At 33.0% G+C, this 22,016-nt stretch overlaps 3 protein-coding genes across 4 annotated transcripts; 2 read left to right on the top strand and 1 right to left on the bottom strand.

Annotated features, from left to right (window-relative positions):
* Positions 1-5,492: 5,492 nt before the first annotated feature.
* LOC112801493 (thaumatin-like protein 1) lies at positions 5,493-6,457 on the top strand. Its single transcript, XM_025844256.3, has one exon. The coding sequence runs from the start codon at positions 5,560-5,562 to the stop codon at positions 6,289-6,291; it is 732 nt and encodes a 243-aa protein (XP_025700041.1). The 5' UTR covers positions 5,493-5,559; the 3' UTR covers positions 6,292-6,457.
* Positions 6,458-7,397: 940 nt separating this feature from the next.
* On the bottom strand, positions 7,398-14,613 carry LOC112801492 (uncharacterized). The gene is made up of 9 exons (XM_025844254.2): positions 14,420-14,613; positions 13,227-13,538; positions 13,025-13,126; positions 12,251-12,379; positions 11,794-12,069; positions 11,349-11,483; positions 10,770-10,833; positions 10,453-10,641; positions 7,398-10,346 (listed from the first exon to the last, which is right to left on the bottom strand). Exons 2-9 carry the CDS (start codon positions 13,302-13,304, stop codon positions 7,660-7,662), a joined length of 3,660 nt encoding a protein of 1,219 aa, XP_025700039.1. The 5' UTR covers positions 13,305-13,538; positions 14,420-14,613; the 3' UTR covers positions 7,398-7,659.
* A 4,785-nt stretch (positions 14,614-19,398) lies between these two features.
* LOC112801491 (transcription initiation factor IIE subunit beta) lies at positions 19,399-21,974 on the top strand. 2 transcript variants are annotated; one of them, XM_025844252.3, is made up of 5 exons: positions 19,399-19,573; positions 19,867-20,112; positions 20,243-20,374; positions 20,490-20,606; positions 21,129-21,974. In XM_025844252.3, the coding sequence occupies exons 2-5, from the start codon at positions 19,867-19,869 to the stop codon at positions 21,468-21,470; spliced, it is 837 nt and encodes a 278-aa protein (XP_025700037.1). In that variant the 5' UTR covers positions 19,399-19,573; the 3' UTR covers positions 21,471-21,974. The 2 variants fall into 2 exon arrangements, with proteins under 2 accessions (XP_025700037.1, XP_025700038.1); XM_025844253.3 differs by having other exon boundaries at positions 19,409-19,765.
* Positions 21,975-22,016: the final 42 nt, after the last annotated feature.

The following is a 22,016-nucleotide window of genomic DNA, read 5'->3' as shown; positions in this document are numbered from 1 at the left end:
TTTTAAAACTGTTTCCCATATTACCTCAAGCATGCCTTGCATACATGCACTTGCTGCCATTAGAAAGAGATGTGACCAGTCATAGGACTATGTGCACCCTTGGCTCTGTATAGAGTCCATCAGGAGGACTTATGCATATTGCATTCAACTAGTGCCAAGCTCAGAGTTCTAGGCCAGAACTCAATTTTCACAGCCAGACCCACCTATCATCAAAAGAGGGATTGGGCGGCCAAAGGTTCATAACCGGCAGAAAGACCCTGCAGAGCCACTGATGCAAGGGGGTAAACTGAAGAAGTCTTTCTCTGTATCTTGTAGTAAGTGTGGTGAGAAGGACCATAATTACAAAACTTGCAAGGGAGCACCATCGAACCTGAATTGAAAGCCGAAGACCAAAAGGCCTAAGAAGAAGGGTGAGAGCACCTCCCAAGCACTTGCGTGTCTTCCTTTGTCAGAATCTACTCCATCACCAGAGGTAAGATCAATTTCTAAATAATAGTATCTTTACTTATAAGATTCAGCCGCTACTGTGTCCCAAGTGCAAGTAGTTCAAGGTTTTAAATGTCTTAATACAATAAATGTCAGGGATTTTTATGTCTTAGTACCTCAATTTTTAAGGATTAATCTGTATTAGTATATTATTCTTGAGGGACTAATATGTCTTTGTATTAAATATACACTAATTTGACCATTGTGTCCAGGATGCTTCAAACAGTCAATCAGGTAGCTCAACACCCCAGCAGCAACAACCTACTGTAACTGTTCAATTGTTTGTCATTATAAGCTGTTTAGTATATGTATTGAGTAATTATTGACTGAGTATGTTGGCGTGTTTTATGGCAGGTTCCGAGCGGAGCTGGTCCAACTGCGACGAATGTTGCACCTGTTTCAACAAGAGTTACAAGATCAACAATTGTATTAGGACCACTTGACCCAACGGTTTCAAGTGGCAGGCCACATACACCAACTTTAAACCAGCCTTTTAGGCCACCAGGAAATGCTCCATCCATGGTCACCGGCACAGCTCGACCTAAACCATCTAAGTTCAGACCAAAACAGAAGATTTTTCGGCCGCCTGCTCCACTTGGTCAAGGGCCACCACCATGTAGCACCCAGCAACAAGCACCATTTCACCAAGCACCATCTAGCACGCAAGCAGCTGCACAGCCTCAGCAGACTCCACTGCCATCTAAATCCACTGTGTCAGCGTCTAAGGACTCCAACGAATGAAGCAAATGAACTGTTATCTTATTTTGTGACAAATGTGTCCTGCTGTAAACCTTTATGGCAAATTCGAGATATAACTATCATTTTTTGTATTAGCAACCTTTTTGGTTACCTGTTTGTGGTTAAGTAAAAACTTGTTAATGGTAGCATGCATACATGTGTAGACATTACTAGCTGACTAGTCGTCCTTTTTTTTTTGGGTTGTCAGTTACAATAAACAATGTTTAACTTCAAAGGTTTAATGCCAGTTATTAAAAGTTTGATTATTTGTTATTTTCCTAGCTTTCATTTTCTGGTGTACATTGCAATATACAGGCTAAAAACTCATACATTTCTAGAAAAAATATGTTCAAATTTTTCCAGGCAACAATTAACCATAGTTATCATATTTAACCATCAATCAGTTCTTACAACTTAAAATAGCAGCAATCAGGACAATTAAAATCACATATATACACCATTTTATTGGATTTTTTTTACTCTAAAGCTACTATCCTCTTCTCTAAACAACTGATCTTGTTTTCCATGCCATGGTTCTATTGATGCTCTTCAACGTCACCAAATTCCTTCTCTCCCTGGAACCTTGAATCACTCAACCCAAACCTTCCAATGTGCTCATCCAACCACAAAAAAAAAAAACTTGCAATGGGGTTGTCTCACCTACACAAAATCGGTCCACAGATATCACCATGAAAACCTGGTTTAGAGACCCTAACACTAACAAATTCCTACACAGTTATACATACTTTATAAAACGGACAGTCGAAAAATAATCTATTAGGGTTGCTGCTCGTCTTCGACATGAATAGGATAGCGTGTTCTCCACAGAAGCACTTTGGTGCAACCCCATCTTTGCCATCCTTCCCCTTAGGGCCAGACCCTTCGGCAAATTGCTCTTCTCTTTCTACACCTCCACTTCTTCTCGACCAAGATGATACGCCATCCGATGCCATGCTCCCTTTCTTCGTTCACCAGCTTCACTCTTTCTGTGAAATCGAGAGAGAATAGGGTTCAACAATTTGAAACATTGGGGGTGGGAGAGAAACGGCGTCGTTTTGGACGCTGGGGATTAATATATCCTAATTTCAGAATGTTTTGCTAACGTGTCACTCCGTTACGTTCATGTCACTGTCACGGGAGCTACCTCAGCATTTTCCGACGGGGCTAACGGGCCGTTTTTAATGGGAGGATATATTTGTTCATAATTTTGAACGGTCAGGGACATCATTGTATTTTTCAATCATCAGAAACAAAAATGTCTTCTAAAAAAAAATTAGGGACCAATTTATCCTTTTTTTCTAATTTTTATAGCATGTTTTTTTTGTGTGAACACTAAAATTTTTCAATACAAAAAACTAATTTAATATTTTATTATTATTATTATTATTATTATTATTATTATTATTATTATTATTATTATTATTAAATAACCAAAATATATTACAGTTTTATTTTTTTTCCCCAAAATTTGTTTTCCCAAATTTTTCCTTTAAAATATGTTTGATGCTGCTTATATTCTTACACTATTTATGTACTCTCTTTTTTCTGTTACGGCCTTTTCTTTTTCTTGAAGTAATTATAATTCACATGTACTAGATGTTTCTAAAAAAATAAAAATAAATAAAATAATATAATTTAAATTTATTTCACATAATAATAAATTAAATAAATCAATAATTAAACAAGTCAATAAAATTTTTATAAAAAATAATAACTAGATATAGTTTATCATTTGATTTTTTTCTTGATCTACGAAAACTTTTGACTCCACGACAAAGTAAAGAAAATTTGAAATTTTTCTTTGCCGTAATACACAAAATCAGAACCAAACCGGGAGACATAATTTAAAAAGTTTTATGAGTAATATTATTTTAGAAAAAAATGTTAGTATACTACTTATTTTGAGGTGTTGCTTGAAATTAAGGTGGATTTGTGTTTAGACTTTAGGTTCAAATGTCTTTAGGTGTGGGTTTGGGATTCTTGTCTCAAGTTATCAAGAATTTTAATTAACAAATTTAAGTGAGATTTAATTTTTAAAAAATATCTATATGATGAGATATTTATATATTTATAGAGTAAAAATGTTAGACTTACCCTGTAGAGTGAAGAGTTAACCCCACGTTTAGAGTAATTATCGCAGAGGGATGATAACCAAAGTAATGAGAGAAGTGTTCAACTTGCTCCCCAAGTTGGATCCAATTCGAGTTCTAGGGGACCCAAGGAAAAATAGAGAAATGAGCATTATCGAATATTGTGCTTACATGTTCATATCACAACAACAAATTAATAATAGTTTTTACAAATAACAATTGTTTTTCGTTGTTTTTTGTGCAGTGGTTTTAAAATATTCAAATCTCATTTTGTAATTTAGTCCTACAAAAGCACATGGACTATACAATTATTGAACGTTGAAACTATTAAGGTTGATGATTTTACAATATGATAAATAATTATTTAATATATGTTATTCAAATCTCAGTCTTTATCTCAAAAGTTATATTATCTTAATATATAATTATTGAAAATCAACGGAAAAAAATCCATGAATTAACACTGAATAGCTTAATAGATTTTCATGCAAAAGTGTTGATTTTATTATTTGTAGTTGGTGCAAAAAGATAGATAACTACAATCCTGATATTATAATAAGCACTCTAGCTTGCTTTGCCATTTTCTTTGTTAGGGATCGGATATGGCCTATATGGAAAGCTAGAGATTTTTTTTATAGAGAAAGTATGAGGAGCTAGGCCTAATTTAGATAAATAGTTTAATTAAATTACTTTTAAAAAAATTATTTAAATAATAAATATTTATATTAAAAGTAATTTATAAATAAGTTATTTTGTTTTTAATTTTTTAGTTTTAAAAATATTTATTTTAAGAGAAGAGTGATAAAAAAAACTTTTTATTATGAAAAAAAATAATTTTTTTTAATTTCTCCATCAGCACTAAAATAGCTTTTTAGAAAACTGCAATTTGATCTTAAAAATTGTACCAGACATTAATACTATATATTTTTATAAGTTAAAAGTAAAAAAAAATAATTTATGAACCTATCCAAACGAATTCTTAGTGTACAATGTGTACAATAAAATTATTGTACACATTGTACAAATATTCCATTGGCTCTCTAGCAGAATTCTTTTCTGTATCAGTGTTGATTTTTCTATATAGGAACTAGTTTACAATATATAAAATATATCTATCAATTTCATTCAAGGTGTATACTTATTTATTTATAAAATTCTCCTATTTTATTTTAAGAGCCACTCAGATAAGAACATATAAAACGTCTTTTTTTAAATATATTTTTTAATAATTAAAAATTTAACACATATAATCGATTAAACTGTGTTATTTTTGTTAAAATTAGGCTAGATAAATTAATTTGATAAAAAAATAGTAAATCAAATCTTGAACTGATCTAAATTAATATTATTTTTTTATAGAAAATAACTACAATATCTTTATTATAGAAAATGACTAAAATATTCATATATATATATATATATATATTAATTTTAAAAATTCTAAATTCTAGCCATTTACTTCTCTGGTTAGAATTTTCAATATATATATATATATAAAAGGAGTATTTTAGTAATTTTTTATAATAGAAATATTCTAGTTATTTTCTATAAAATAATATTAATTTAGACTGATTCAAAATTTAATTTATTGAATTTTCGGTTAAATTGATTTGTCCGATCTAATTTTAATAAAAATAACACAATTTAATAAGTTATATGTGTTAAATTCTAATTATTAAAAAATATCTTTTAAAAAAATATTTTTAATATCTTTATTCGAGTGATTTCCTTTTATTTTATATAAAAATATCTAACTAAATCCAAAAATCTGAAATGGTAAATAGATTCAAGTTGTAGATTCAGAAATTTATACATTTATCAAGTTAAACTATTTATGACACTACATTTTTAGGTACAATTCTTCTCTAAACCTTGCATAACATGAAATATTTCTGCACCAAATTGCTGTTCATAGTAGCTCCCATTTAAGTTTAAATGTATTTTCCTTAAATTTACTTCTGCTAAGTTAACCTTTATTAGGTTTATTAATAACTTTCTGTAAATCCATTACAAGTATATCCATCCAGTTATATAAAAGTCCAAGTAATTAGACTTTTGTCTGTTTATCCTAATAGCCGCCCCTTCATTTCATTATTGAATCTTAGCTAACGCCTTCATGCATTATTAAATTAGCATGATAGAATCCACTCAATAATATAGTCTATAAAACCCCATCAGATATAGCACTCTTCTACTAAAACACACACACACTTACAATCAATTAACCCCTCACAACAAAGGCTAAATGGGTTACTCACTCAGCCTCCCACGCTGCTCCATCCTCATCTATGCCTCTTTTCTCACCTTAGTAAATGCAGCAAACTTTGAGATCATCAACAATTGTCCCTACACTGTCTGGGCCGCTGCTAGTCCAGGCGGAGGTATGCGCCTGGACCGAGGCCAGACATGGAACATTTGGGTGGCACCCGGCACTACCATGGGCCGCATTTGGGGTCGCACCGGATGCAACTTTGATGGCAATGGTCAAGGCCATTGCCAAACTGGAGATTGCACCGGTGGACTCCAATGCCAAGGCTGGGGTGTCCCACCCAACACCTTGGCCGAATTCGCATTGAACCAATATGCTAACCAAGATTTCTATGACATCTCAGTTATAGATGGATTCAACATCCCCATGGACTTCTACCCTCTAAATGGTGGGTGTCACAAGATCAGCTGCACCGCCGACATTATCGGACAGTGTCCTAACGAGTTGCGAGTACAAGGAGGGTGTAACAACGCTTGCCCGGTGTTCCACAGCAATGAGTATTGCTGCACCGATCCGCAAGCTAGCTGTGGACCCACATATTACTCGAGATTCTTCAAAGATAGGTGCCCTGATGCTTATAGCTACCCTAAAGATGATCCAACCAGCCTTTTCACTTGCCCTGCAGGTTCTAACTACAGGGTTGTGTTCTGTCCTTTGGGGTCATCTAAATTTCCTCTTTTGATGCCTGGAACTAGGAGCATTCAGTAGAGAATGTGAGAACAGATGCTGCCGTGGCCTATTATTGGCTTAGAATAAAAGATGAAGTTTCTTTGTTGAAAACTTCATTCTGTGATGATAATAAGCTCTTAATATGTTAGTTGTGTTTGTTTTTCTTGGTGTGTAATAGAGTACCTGTGTCGAAAATTATGACCTACGGATAGCTTCCATTTTTCTTTATTTGTTTTGCAACTTTTTGCATAACAAATATATCTCTGGCAGATTCAGTGAGGTGGACTCCATACTTGAAAATTGAAAAATGCCTAATTATATGAATATGATGAACACAAGTTGATGCATAAATTAATTATCATTAGTCAGTAATCTTTTTACATTGACCCTTGACATGAAAGATTCTTCAGATAAGTATTCTGATGGATGGAAAGTACCTTAGAGACTAGTACAAGTCCCGAAATACAAGTTCAAGGACGAAATTTGATAACTATTAACTTCAAATACCACTTTGAGACTCGAATACATAATACTTTGAGGCTTAACTCTATCAAGCAGTCACAAAGAGTACATTGTCAAACAGTATCTGCTGCATAGGACAAACTAGACCTATTTATGGGAGAGTTCCAAATTGAATGATCAACATTACACCTGAAGAAATACGTTATCTAATTTTTATATTTTACAATTTTAAATCTAATTTTTATAATTTACAATTTTAAATAAGAATAAGATTCATAATTAGAAAATAAATATTTTCTTAATAATGCAGGAAATCCATGAAACATGTATTTTGAAAAAGAACCATGTTTGAGAAATGTGAATTATTATTTATCTTTAATATTCGAATAAATGAATTTCCGATAGTTAATATTTGAATATTTCAACTAAAAACTTATTTTAAGATAAAAATTGTAAAAAGGCGATTGCATTTTGTTAGAGATAATTAATACACAATTTTATGCTATTTTCTGATAGGGTCACACACTCGGACCTCAACTCTTTCTTTTTCTTTTTATCTTATACCAGTTTAGAAATAAAAAATTTATAAGAAAAAAATTTGTAAACTTTTTTTGCCATATCATCCAACATTTTCTTGGCCGCTAAGGAAGACTTGCGTGTTGCTCAATGCTCGGTCCTAGACATAATATGGAAACTTCTCCTATGATTTTTAACCTTGGAGGCCTTATCATCGCCCCAAAAGTTGATGCTACAATAACCTGGATGTTATCCGCAGATTGCAGACAATAGTACAATACAATACATCATGTCTAAGTTCATTTTTCAGAAGGTATTCACAAACCTCGACCAGAAATATTAAGACAAACATTGGTCTTGTTGTCTACAACAATAGAGTCAGCCATTACCAATCATAATTAGCTACTTAAGCTCATGTTTTGCGAGTGTTTACCTTCTTTGAAAATTAATGTTGTACTGAGAATAATGCCTCTGCGCATCGGTTCCTGTGTGCTGCTGGCTTGATTTTTCTTCGGGGAAGATTGAAGAGTTCATCGATGACTGTTGTGATGACTGTTGTGTCGGGGGGAAGAAAGAAGGGCTCATCGATGGTGGTTGTGCCGGCATGGGTTTATCTGCTATGTGACTTAGGGAGAGGAAGGGCTGGCTCATTGATGGTAGTTGTGCCGGCACAGATTTCTCTGCCATGTGACTTAGGGAGAGGAAGGAAGGGCTCATTGATGGTGGTTGTGTCGGCACAGATTTCTCTGCAATGTGACTTCGGGAGAGGAAGGAAGGGCTCAATGATGGTGGTTGTGTCGGCACAGATTTCTCTGCCATGTGACTTCCGGAGAGGAAGGAAGGGCTCATTGATGGTGGTTGTGGCAGCATGGATTTCTCTGCCATGTGACTTCCGGAGAGGAAGGAAGGGCTCATTGATGGTGGTTGTGGCGGCACGGATTTCTCTGCCATGTGACTTCGTGAGAGGAATGAAGGGCTCATTGATGGTGGTTGTGGCGGCACGGATTTCTCTGCCATGTGACTTTGGGAGAGAAATGAATGGCTCAATGATGGTGGTTGTGGCGGCATGGATTTCTCTGCCATGTGATTTTGGGAGAGGAAGGAATGGCTCAATGATGGTGGTTGTGGCAGCACGGATTTCTCTGCTATGTGACTTCGGGAGAGGAATGAAGGGCTCATTGATGGTGGTTGTGGCGGCATGGATTTCTCTGCCATGTGACTTCGGGAGATGCTGGAAGATCCGATTTCTGGTAATGCCGAGCCACCATTTCTCTGGTCATGTCGGTTCGCATGTTCCGGGAAACATCCTTGCCCCGCCATATTTTCCTCAACTTGGATATCTCCCGTGAGAGTCTTAAATGCAAATTCTAAGCATGGGTCTGACCAAGTGTCCATGAAGGAAACACAAAACTCTCTTTCAGAGTTATCACGGTTTGTAGCTTCTGTTCCAGGCTGTGCTTGTTCTGCAATAGAATTATCCTCAAGAATCTGTTCATCTTCTGTGAATGGGTCGTCAAAAAAGAGTGTGTTTATATCAATTTGCGTCATATTCCCAGCTTCAACATGTAGAGATTGTCCCCCATCAGAGTTCCTTGTTATTTTGCCTTCATCACCGCAAGACACACTACTTGCAAATGCAGGATCACTTTGATAGGATGTAGGGTTGGATCCCAACTCAGGTTGCCCTTGCTCTAAGCATTGTTCCGATGGCCGGCAAACTGGTGCATTAAGCACTTCCTTGATCTGGCAATGATTGTTGTTATCGGCAGCAGCATCACTGCTCTTCTGCACTGCATTCTCCGACAATTCCTCATTTGGTGGGTCATTGACATCAAGTGTCACAACAGGCACATTGGCAGCATCAACAGTCACCGAACCAGTGAGAGTCTTAACTGCAAATTCTACACATGGATCCGACCAGTTGTCCCCAAACTGTACAGGGAACTGTGGCTCTGATCTCTCATTAATACTTTCAGCTTCAGGCCCCCGTTGTTGTTCATTGGGAACAGTTTGTGATTTTTGCAACTCATCACCATTCGATGATTCACCACATTTGCTAGTTTTCAACATGTCAGATGCATGAACAATAAGGTTGGATGATTCTTCCCCAGCATGAAGCTTCCCGGATGCTCCATTAGTTAAAATCTCATTTGCATCTGGTTTATTCTTACCTGATTTTCTAGTGGAATATTCAGGTGCTGTTTCAGTAGGAAGTACCTCAGGATCATGGCCAGAAAGTCGCTTAGACAATCGCGTAGGCACTTTAGGCTCTTTCTTCTTCTTGGATTTACTTGAATTTACCTTGGGTTTTTTGTCACTGTTGCTTCCTGTATCATTCTTAAACACATCATTTTCAGGCAACTTATCTGTTTCAGAAATCACTATAGGTCTGTTAGCAACTGAATCCTCTGCAGGTAATGTGCCAGTGAGGGTCTTAATTGCAAACTCCAAACTTGGGTCAGACCAAGAATAATGGAATGCCAGAGATTGCTCAAGTTCTGATTTCTCATCATTCATTTCCTCATTTTTACGTTTATCCAGTTTATCTTTGGTTACAGGCAAGGTTTGGGGGTGTTTCCTCCCTCTGGTGGATGACAATCCATTCATTGATCCATGTTCTACAAGCTTCAGCCCTGCCTCACCATCACGTGAAAGCAAGTTTGTATTGATCCCACTTTTAGACTTTTTGCTTTTATTATATTCCGGAGCTCTTTCATAGGAGAGGGAGTTGCTCATCAGCTCAGGCTCAGATCCAGCAAGTCTTTTTGATGCTCGCCGAGGAACCGAAGGCTCTTTCTTGTTGCTGGATTTGTTCAAGTCGGAACAAATTTCTCCACTTTTAGCAATCTCACTTGCAAGCAATTTGGATTCTTTCAAAGAGTGATCGTCAGCGGCCAAACCCTGACTACCTCTTCTCAAGTTTCTTCTTGGAACTTCAAGACACTGTTCACTGGTCAGGCTGTTAGTCAATTGGTCAGGTTCTGCTGCGGCAAGTCTCGGCGAAGACCGGTGAGCCACACTGAACCCCCTGTTTTTTGATACAGTAGGGTTACTGTGATTCTTCTTACTAGCATTTTCAACCACATTGACAACATCATTCTTATTTTGCACATCATCTGCACGATTTAAGTGGAACTCTAGAATCAGCAGGGAACTTTTTTACTCTTTTGAAGATTTTTCCCATTTTTCTGAAGATTCAATTTGAACAAAATACCAATATACCTGGATCAGACATTTTCTTTGTTTTGGGAGGGTATGCAACTCCATTCTTTAACGATTGAATTTGGCCAATAGATTCCCCTGTAGGAACAAAAGGAGCCATCATTCCAGAAGACACCTCCACATGTTGCCTTTTTTCTGAGCTGTTAGCATCTGGCAATTCTAAGCTGCTTTCATCGGATATTTCTTTGCCTGCAGTAACAAGTTTGCAGTTGGAAATTTTAGATGTAAATGGAATATACTTTTATCATTATGATTTGAATTAACTTGTGGCAAAAGTCATAAGCTGATTCTAAATATAATCATCAAAGATTTCTTACCGGCAAAAAGTTGTCGGTTAATTCCAGACTGCTTTATTTTCTGCTTTTTGACTGTAGATGCCGGCTAATTTGAACAAAAAGAAAATTCACAGAATTACTTTCACCTTCATTTCTCGCATTGAAAAATGAACTTCAGATTTGTTAAGAGGAAACAAAATACAACATACTAATAGGACCCTTTATAAGAGGATACTATGCAAGTAGGCAAATTCTAATGATGGAAACTTATCACTTGCTAAAACTAAGTGGGAGTCACAGTTCATGAAAGATAATCTCTCGAACTGCTTGAATTAGATAATTTAAAAACTACCAAATTCCAAGTAGACACTTTTAAGTTTTAACAGAGCAGCACAAAGATAACTGAAATAATTATGTGCATGTAATTATCTTCTGATAAGATTATTTATCTTTGTCAAGGCAAAAACTGTTTTCAAAACAAATCTCAAGTCTTATAAGATGACAAAAATTTCTTCCTTCCTTTAATCTTTAAATTGCATGCAGTTTGGACAACTAGAAATTAGGCGTACTCACAGACAGCTAGGATTGTAGAGTAGCACAAGTTGAGAAAGCAAGGCTTACAGATAATTTATCTTCATCTTGGATTTCCCGTTTAAATGGTTTAATCGCACACGAACTTATATCTCCAGACTCGAGATAGCGCAGTGCATCCTTCTTGGAACGGAATACATATCCACTCTCTGGATCTATATATAACTGTCAGGATATAACCCAGTCAAAATCTATATAAGCACTAAAAATTTGAGAGAACTGTTAATGCAGTGTATTACACAATAATAATATAATAACCAATGTCCACTTCCATGAAGGGGAGAGTGAGGGGGAAGGGGGGAGGAGGGGGGGTGGGGGGGAGAAGAGAATGAGTAACTCTAGATTTGGTGGGAAAAAGCAATACTACAAAAATGTCCACCACCACTTCCATACTTAAAAAATAAGAGTTGCACTTTGTAGTGGAGCTGGGAAGCAAAGCATGAATCTCTATCAGGCATCAAATGAAAATTCATACCAAATCTTTTCTATTGATTTTGCTGTTCTTCCTTTCTTTGACTTCTATTATCCAGCCAGGTGGTAAATCCTCAGCTGTGGACTTCTCAGTGGTGGACTTCTCCACCCTGGGCTTCTCAACTGTGGACTTCTCAGCTGTGGACTTCTGAGACCTGGGCTTCCCAGTCGTAGACTTCTCACCCCTGGGCTTCCCAGCCTTGGGCTTCCCAGCCGTGGACTTCTCAGCCATGGAATTCTCAGTCCTGGATGTCTCAACCATGGGCTTCTCAAGTGCATCCTAAAATAAAACAATCAACACACCAAACATTGAAAAGCTACATATGGGAAAACTATTCATCTAAGATAATTTGCATCTTCTAAATTCTAACAATATTCAATAGGCTAAATAGAGGCTCACAAAGATAATGAAGTTCACAAATAAAAACTTGAAGAAGAAAAAGAAAACTAGAGATACAAACATTGTTTGGAGAATGGATGGTATTGGATTCCTCCTTTCTGGAATTGCAGTTGTTGCCCTTTATAGTTTCGAGATACCGTAACACTTCTAATTTGGAGTAGAATTTCTTTCCATGCGGATTAATGTAACACTGCAACAATAAACATGGATACAATACTGTGGGCAACTAAAACAAAACAACATCTTGATACTCCAACTGAAGGGTAGAAGAAAACAAAATGCACTGGATACAGAATTACATGGTCACATCAAGTAGAGATTGTAGCTTTTGTCAATGAATACAACCATTACAAGTAATTTGTGAGTGGTCTCAAATGATATGTCCCAAACTCAGTTCATACCAATTAAGGACAACTGATGAAAAGCCAGGCACATAGAACAAAATTACAGTTCAACCAAATGCTGAAGTTATGATTGTAATTAAGAATGAAGTGCATATTTTAAGCATATGTCTGGGTGATCGCATGATGTTCCTGCCATGAACAATGCAAAAACTGAGCAGTTTAAATAATGAAATTATGAGTGTATATAATCTGTGTTTCGAGGCCAGATATCTTAAGTGTGAGCAGGTTATGACTTGCAGAATCAATGATGCATCTGCGGGAATGTTAAGATGCCAACGACCAGCAATGAGACATTTAGGAATCATAAGAGGTTAATACAGTGATAATAAAGAAATAACATGATAGAAGATGGTCAAAATGAAGTTGCCATTTTCTAATTGGCTGCAAAAAAAAATATCCAAAACATTACTTAAAAAAACTTTAACTACCACCTTATATCCCTGTCCCATAGCTGAACCGCTTTTTCGAGTTTTGAAATCCACATTCCAGCCATCAGGTAGCCACTCAGGATGCTCAAATGTTTTCTCTACAATCTGAAATTGTCAAATATCAACAAATGGTAAGCGATAAGTACATGGCAAATGTGGGGAAAACAATCAGAAAAGAAGAACGGAGAAAGGAACATTGACTAACCAGTTTAGAACCGGACTTTGTTTTACTGCTGATCTGTCTATTAGTTGCTTCAGACTCTTCAAGTTGGGTTTCTCCCATTTTAATTAAGGCAGGTGATGTCTATGAGAAAATATAAGAAATTTTTTTTTCCTCCACTAAAATTTGGAACAGTTTTCAGGGCTCAAAATATCTTCCTCGTTTCCATTATTCATTATTTATAACCCTTCCTGCTTGGTTTATTGCCACAAGAAGGAAACATGAGGCAATATAACAGAAGCTGAGACTTGACCTCCTCCAAGATAGTGGTTGAGCTAACCTCCAGTATAACATTACCTGAGGCAGAAAATTGCTCCTCAATTAGAGGAAAAAACACTAAAAATAATGAATGAACATCAAAACAAAGATGCACATTAAATAGATAATACTACCCACTTATAGTGAACAATTATGATATAAAGATCTTGATAGGATGAGTTATGACTGCCCCCCTATTATTTTGGCTGGAAAGTAATTCACAGATAGTACAAGGAGCAATTTTGAAACAGATGTCCCACCAAATTCAAAAAAAACCTTTTCTTTTCAAGGGAGACAAAAAAGGCCTGGATGACCATGATCTTAGCCTCTGCCCTTTGGTTTGGTTGGGAAAAATTATAATGAAAGAGGAGATGAGGCATATAATAGATAATGAATCCAGCAACAAACACAACAATACAAATAAAATTTGGTTCAGCTCCAAACTTTATCTCCTATACCAATTCTACAAACAATCAAAGTACATATTTGTTTTTCATGTCAGCTCAGGGAATGTGCACTTTGTCCATATAACAGCTTCAAACAATCAAAGTACAGAGTCACAACTTCATAGATTTTCGTTGACCGTTATTTTGGCTATTCAATTCAACTTAGGGAAACCGAAACACCATTTTGGGTCAATTAATTCATTGCAATTATTTTCCCTTACCAAAAACAGCAAAGAAATAGAGAAATTAGATTTGAAATCTAGGGTTTTGGATTACAACGTTTAAACAAAAAAATGAGCTGACCAGCTTCTCTTATTCTAATACCCAAGCTATTTTCTGTTTTTCTTTGCCAGTTAACACATATAGTGAAGAAGAATTCGCCATGGATGCATCAATTTCAGCGGAACAAGTGGGTTTAATAGTCAGAGTCCAGAGAGCAAAATCGAAATAAAGAGTGGTGAATATTTGACTCACCTTAGAAGAAAGTTATAGATCCGAGGAGGAAAGCTCCGATGACGGTGGTGTTGGGAGAATCGGCATTGAACTATTTGAGCTTCGGACTTTTCGGGACTGAGAAGGTTGCTGTAATTGATACCGTAATATCTGCATCGAAGATGCTTTGTATTTGTCTTTGTTTATAGTGTTTTTTTCTTACTTTATTTCTTTTCTTTTTTTTTCTTTTTTTCCTTTTATATTAGCAGAATTCACGAATTACATTGGGAGCCACGTGTCGTGTTGAAACCCACTTGCTGGTTAGCACCTTCACTCTGTGTTTGGGTTTGTGCCGGTGAAATTGCATTTGGTTCTGTGTACTTTAATTTCAACTAAGGCAACTAAAATGATAACTATTAATTATATTATATAATATATTTTAATATTATTTATAAATAGATAATATGCATATTAATATTAAATTTAAAGTATTTTATATTAAAAATATTTTATAAAATATTTATTTAATAATTTGTATATGAGATCAGTAATTTTATTAAAATCTAACCAGCACTTAATTAGTAAAAAAAATAAGCAATTCTATATCATTAGATGTAATTTTACATCATTAAAAACATTAATAATAACTAATTAATAACTACATATTACAAAATTTGGTGGATCTCTAACACTCCTTTTTTGTATATAATAATATAATATAATTATTTAATAAAAATATAATACAAATTAAATTATAGATTATTATTTTTTGGAATTTAAATTTATTTATAAAAAAAATAAAATTTTATATTAAAATTGTATAAATCTACATTTTTGTTATTGTCATTATTTGTAAATAATTAAAAAAAAGTTAAGAAAAAATAAATTCAAATAAAAACATTAAAAATATAATATAAATTTATGAATTAACTTTATATTAATGATATATTTAAATATATTTAGTAAAAAAAATATATCAAATTTGAATTTGGAGTAGTTTTTAACAATTTATATGAGAGATTAAAAAATGAAGTAATAATAATAAAAGTTGTATGTAATATAATTTATAAATAGATCAAATATTATAGTATTAAGAGTTTTATACAATATTATAATATGTTATTTATATATTTATTGTATTTAATTAATAACTTATATTTTAGTTAAATAATAGATAAGATTTTTTTAATTTTTAAATTTTTTTTAAAAGATAATTGGTTGATATTTAGAAGTGTCGATGTATCATTATTAAAAAAGCAAAATGACTAAAATTCAAAGTATAAAATTTTGGTAACAATTTTTATAGATTATAAATAGATGGTAATATATTTCTCTAAAGATTTTTTTTCTAAAGGCAAATATAGAAAATAAAAAAAATCCAAAATTAAAGAGCAGTCATCACAAAGTGATAAAAATAAAAATAGAATAAATAGGGAGTCTTATGCTAAAAAGAAATAATAAAGTCAAAATTAGAAGAGAAAAAGATAAATTGATTTTTGATTTTTTTATTTGTAGATATTTAAATTTTTGAATATTTGAAAGTACATCTAAATTTTTTATTTTTTTAAAATATGGACACATCGATTATTAAATTTAATTTGTCCTGTTTTAAAAACTCTTCCGATCGACTAGATTAGTACAACATTATAAATTCCGCTCATAACTATGCTATCATCGAATTTTTTCGTCTGCCGTTAATTACCAGCAGATATAAACTTTTAATTGTAAAATTCTAAAACTCGTTACCATCGAATTTTTTTTCCGATAAATCCGATAGTAATATATTATTTTTTATCAATAATTAAATTAATAGTTACTGGCATATTTAATCGATGATAAATCTAACGGTAAACTTAAATTTTATTTTTTTAAACAAATTTATTTACAAATTTAATATATAATTTTAAATATTTAAATCTAATAATTTTTAGTTGAAAGTTCACAAATAAATTTAAATATCAAAACTTTTTATTAAAATAAAAAAAGAAAAGAAAAATTCAATTAAGCAGAAAAATTAAATTTGAAATATACCAAATTCTCAATTACAAAAATTGAACAATATTAAATTAAAAATCGAAAGAGCAATATTGATAAGTATTAGAGATTATGCTATACTAATACTAATACATTACATAAAAATCAACCATATCAAGCTATTTATGATATTAACAATTAACTAATTTATTGTGCACAACATCAATCATACATTATCATAAATTAAGCCAATACAATAACCAAATCAAACACCAATTTATAACCAATAAAAAAATTCATTGTCAACTATTATTAATATTAATCATGTGAAACAATTCTAAAAGTTAAAAAGTAAATAAGTTTTTTTAATTACCCAATGTTCTTCTATTAAATTTGATAAAACTTAAAACAAAAAATTTGCACCATTACCATTAACATTCAGTCATAAGTTCACAAACTTCGGACTATAAACCAAATCAAGCAAACACTAAAAGCACCCAAACCATAAAAACTTTGCACATATATTCACCAAATCTAAAATCCAAACATCAGTCAAATACAATCATATACAAAATCAATCAACCAGCCACATAAAATACTAATTGACATTCAATCATCATTAATCCAGAAATATAACTTAAATCAATAATTAACTCAGATAATAAACAAGTTAAGATTAACTCTGATAATTAATAACAATCAACTAATTAACTCAAAAAATAATTAACTCATATAATAATAAACTTAAAAAATTAATAACAATAAATAATAAGACAATAATTAACTCAAAAAATAAATAAATTAGTATTAACTCAGGTAATTAATAACAATCAACTAATTAAAAACAAAAATTAGAATAATGCAATTGAGAATTTTACATATGTAGAACAATCAACATAAATTAAAACAATAAATAGAAATTAGAATAATAAACATAGAATCATTAAAACAAAATTCAAAATCAAAATCATAAACAAAATTCTAAACATAAAATAATCAAAACAAAATAAAAAAAACTCTAAATCAAAACAAAATTAAAAAACTCTAAATCTAAACTAATACATGAATTAAATTTGAAAAACAGTTAAATCTCTAATACAAAAATGCTAATTACAAATTTTCTAATAAATAACAAATTAAAATTAGATAAATTAGGGTTATGACTTTTTTAAATAAATTAAAAAATTAATAGTAACAAGGAAAGGACAACCTACTTGGAGGGAGGAAGGAAGCATCTCCGCGCGATACAAGGAGCAGCAGCGACAACGATGGCAACAGGGGCAGAGTGAAAAAAACGGCGGTAATAAAGCGACCAATACAATGTAAAGAGTCCACGCAGTCTTTAAATGTTGTTGGTGGTGGCCGACAGTAGTAGACGGGTTGCTGAAAGTGGTTTGTTGGGAGAGAGAGAAAGGAGAAGACTAGAGAAAGAGGGGGAGTATTCAGAAATGAGGGGAGAGAGTTCACAATTCGAATTTAGAATAGGATTACTGTCGAATTTATTGGCGGATAAATCCAACGATAATGCTTTGCGAATGAAAAAAAATGCAGCATTCCACTAATTCAGATTACTGTCAGATTTATCGACTGGTAAAACCAACGGTAATAATCACGCCAAATTTTCTTTTTCCCTTCTAACTATTTTCAGTGAATTTACCGTTGGAAAGTAAAATCCGACGGTAATTTTTTTATCCGACGAATTTATTACCAAATCCACTGATAGATTCGTCGATAAACCCTCTACTAATGTCCGACACTACATCCGACGGTATTCAGCGTTTTTCTTTTGGTCATAATATTAAAATTTCTATAGAAAATATATAGAATTTCTATTGTCTCAATCTTCTAAAAAAAATAATTTTAAATAATAAAAAAATTTATAAAAAAATCAAATTCAAATATAAAAAATATTCTTATGTAAATTGATATATTAAATATATAATAGATATCTAATTTAAACTTTAGAAATAAATAATTTATAATATTAGCGTTTAAAATACTAAAATAATAATTTATATGTAGAAAGACTAATTTATAATGAATTTAAATTTTGTTTAAAAATTTGTTATTGGCCAATAAATTATTATATGCTTAGACGACATGCGAATCTTAGACACTTATTAGTGTTTTTACCCATAATAACCTTACGGAAATATAAATATTTTGAATCTTTAGTGACTTTGTCCTGATATTATAGATTATGGCAGAAAAAATTTTTAAAATCAAAATACTTTTATAAAACATGTCGTATGGGACAAAAGTTCCTATCGGCTAAGAAGACCAAGATCTCCGTAAATAAAAAAATCAAATAATAATCTTTTTAGTTATTATTTTCATAAGAAAGAGTTTAATTTTTTAACTAAAAATTAAGTTTAATATTCATTATCTAAAAATTGAAAGAATTTAATATTTATATTTTTATATTTGATTAGTTGTTAAGTCTATTGTCTAAATAAAAATAATTATTTTTTATATTTAATTTAAAAAAATATTTTATATATATAAAAATATAATTAGATATTAGTATAAAAAAATTATATTGATAATTACAAATTTCACTTAATTTTTTTAAACAATTAAATTTTGATTCTAATTATTAATCACAATATTAATATATTTTTTAAATTATATGTAATAAATTAAAAAAAATATAAATTAGAAATATAAACATTATAAAACTAAAACTAAATATAAAAACTAAAAAAATATATATTGTGACATATTTTGATTTGTCAAATTAATAAATTAAAATATAAATTATAAATTATATATAAAATGAGAAGAATAGAAAATAATAAAAAAATAAATAAAAAAATTAAAAAAGTTTATTAATTTAAAAATAATATTTTATTTTAATTTTAATAAAAAATATTATGTAATATATTTTAATTGTTAAATTAATAATATTATATATTTAAATTTTAATTTTAATTAAAAAATATCACGTTATACATTTTAATTTAATTGTTAAATTTGTGTCACCAAAAAAAATTGTTAAATTTATAGTTAGTTATTGAGAATATATAAGAGGGGTAGAAGTAGAAGTAGAAGTATAAGTATTAACGTGTTACCTAGTAGCACCTGTTCAACAATCATAGAGTACGGGAAGAAAAAAGGAGGAAACGCGGTGTTTTTGTTTTCCCTGATTTGGCCTCCTATTCTCATTCATTCTTCCCGTCGCCGTCACAACCAGCAACTCTCTCTATATATTTATCGTTCACGGTTATCTTTCTCTCTTTCTCGCACCCGCGCTTTGAATCATTTTATTCCCTTTCATCGACCAACTTGCAATACACAACACTCTAATTTAATTTCTTCACTCCGGTTTGATTTCCTTTTCCGATTCCGATTCCGATTCCGATTCAAACGAGTGATCGGTCAATCTTCCAAAACAAAATTACTAAAAAGGACCATGTAAAGATTAATAAAATTGGGGTCGTGTCTTTCGTTTTGTCCCCAAATTGATTATGGTTATTTGATTTTGATTTTGATTTTAATCTTGATCTGATTCTCAGATGTCGCTGCAAGGAAAGCTGGACAGCTTCAAGAAGCAGCAGGCGAAGTGCCAGTCGACGCTGTCAAGCATCGCGGCGTCGAAGGCTGCCAATCAAAAACAGAAACAGAATCCTGCTCCGGCAGCAGCTTCTCCGGTGCCGGCAATTAAATTCTCAAATGACACAGAGAGGCTTCAACAGATCAACGGTATCCGCAAAGCCCCCGTTGGGGCTCAGATGAAGCGTGTCATTGAACTCCTCTATGAGGTACATCGATATCCATATCAAAATCACGTTGCTAACTGCATAATTTTTCTCTCAAGTAGTGTTTAGCCCTTTCAAGATTGGTGAATGTTGGCGGTTACTTAGTGATTGTTATGGTTGTGTTTGATTGCAGACAAGGCAGGCTTTTACACCAGAACAGATAAATGAGGCTTGCTATGTGGATATGAGGGCAAACAAAGATGTTTTTGAGAATATGAGGAAAAACCCCAAAGTCAAATTTGATGGGGAACGATTCTCTTACAAGGTATAATTTTGTTCATCCTTGTAATGTTGTATCTAAACCTTAATGTATTATAGGATGATGACAACCATTTCTTACTTTGGATTGTTATGCAATTGGCTTTGCTTCTGGTCTATAGTCGAAGCATGATGTTAAGGACAAAAGTCAGTTGCTCTACCTGATTCGCAAGTTTCCGGAGGGCATTGCTGTTATTGACTTGAAGGATTCTTATCCAGCTGTGATGGAGGACTTGCAGGTACATTGCTCTTTACTAGTTCAAATTTAATTGATGAGAATTTCTTAGCACTCTATTTCAGTCGGATCCGTGAAATATGGATAATTGTTGTATATCTAACCCCCATGTTGCCTTGGCCCTGTTGGGAAACTATCCCTATGTCACATACTTCATTCCTTTTCTCGGCTATGAATTTCTGACCGAAACATGGGTACCAAAATCACACACCTTGAAAGCTCAAATGTTATGTGCAATAGTAGGGGCAAATATCCTGTATTTATTTTTTAAAGGACCACTCCCTTTGTTTCTCTGCTGCTTATTTTCTCATTAATTTACATGATATTGAGATGGTAATAGAAGAGGAAACTGCTTTACCAAGCTTTCATTGAAAAATGTAGAGAACAAATAACTATTTGACCAATTTGAATTACAACATGTATAGATGTATTACCCTAAGATGATCTGGTGTGGTGAAGAGTCAAAAGCTAGTTTAAATAATTGGTTTCTCTTGGACTAAGAACTTATACAGCTGTCAATTTCTAGGGTTTGAAAGCCGCAGGGCAGATTTGGCTGCTATCCAACTTTGATTCACAAGAAGACATTGCATATCCTAATGATCCCAGGGTACCCATTAAGGTTGATGATGACCTGAAACAGCTTTTTCGGGGGATTGAATTGCCTCGTGATATGCTTGACATAGAGAGGGATCTCCAAAAGAATGGAATGAAGCCTGCTACTAACACTGCAAAGAGGAGGAGTGCGGCGCAAATGCAAGGCATTACTCCCAAGGCCAAGCCCAAGGCTAAGAAGACCGAGATCAGCAAGAGGACTAAGCTGACCAATGCCCATCTTCCAGAGCTTTTCCAGAAATTGAAAGATTCCTGACTTAAATGAACTAATAACAATTGGTTGGTGAATTCTGACTTGGCGTGAAATGGATCGTGTGTTTTCAACTCATTCAGATGGTTTTGTCCTTTAAATTCTATATAAAATACTTCTGGTTTTGGATGTACCCAATTAGTACGAGATAAACAATATTTGAAAGCGGCATGGCGCAAATTCAGGGCATTCCTTCTACAAGATTCCAAAGCAAAAGGGCAAAGGTGGCTAGTCCGATTTCACGATGGTTTCTCCGAACTTGAGGTCAGATCTTTGAGCCAAGGATGGATGGATGGGGGGTTCATGGGGCCGAGAGATAATGTTAAGGAGGTTTCCACTGATCTGCCATGCTCTTAAACAAAATTTTCTTGTTTAAATATTTCAGTTTACTGCCGTAGCTCATCTTTTGGGTTTCACGGCTCACCCTAATGGGATGATGCAATTTATTTCAACTTCGAAACTTTCAGATACACACAATTGAATACAAATTACTCTCAAGTTTGGCTCGTATTTCCAACTTACTTTGCTCCTACATGTTAGTTTAGTATTTAT

The sequence above is a fragment of the Arachis hypogaea genome, chromosome 5, assembly GCF_003086295.3.
Source record: "Arachis hypogaea cultivar Tifrunner chromosome 5, arahy.Tifrunner.gnm2.J5K5, whole genome shotgun sequence".
In the NCBI taxonomy this organism is placed as follows: Eukaryota; Viridiplantae; Streptophyta; class Magnoliopsida; order Fabales; family Fabaceae; genus Arachis; species Arachis hypogaea.
Note: the sequence above shows the minus strand (reverse complement) of the source record. Positions and strands in the feature narration are given on the sequence as shown.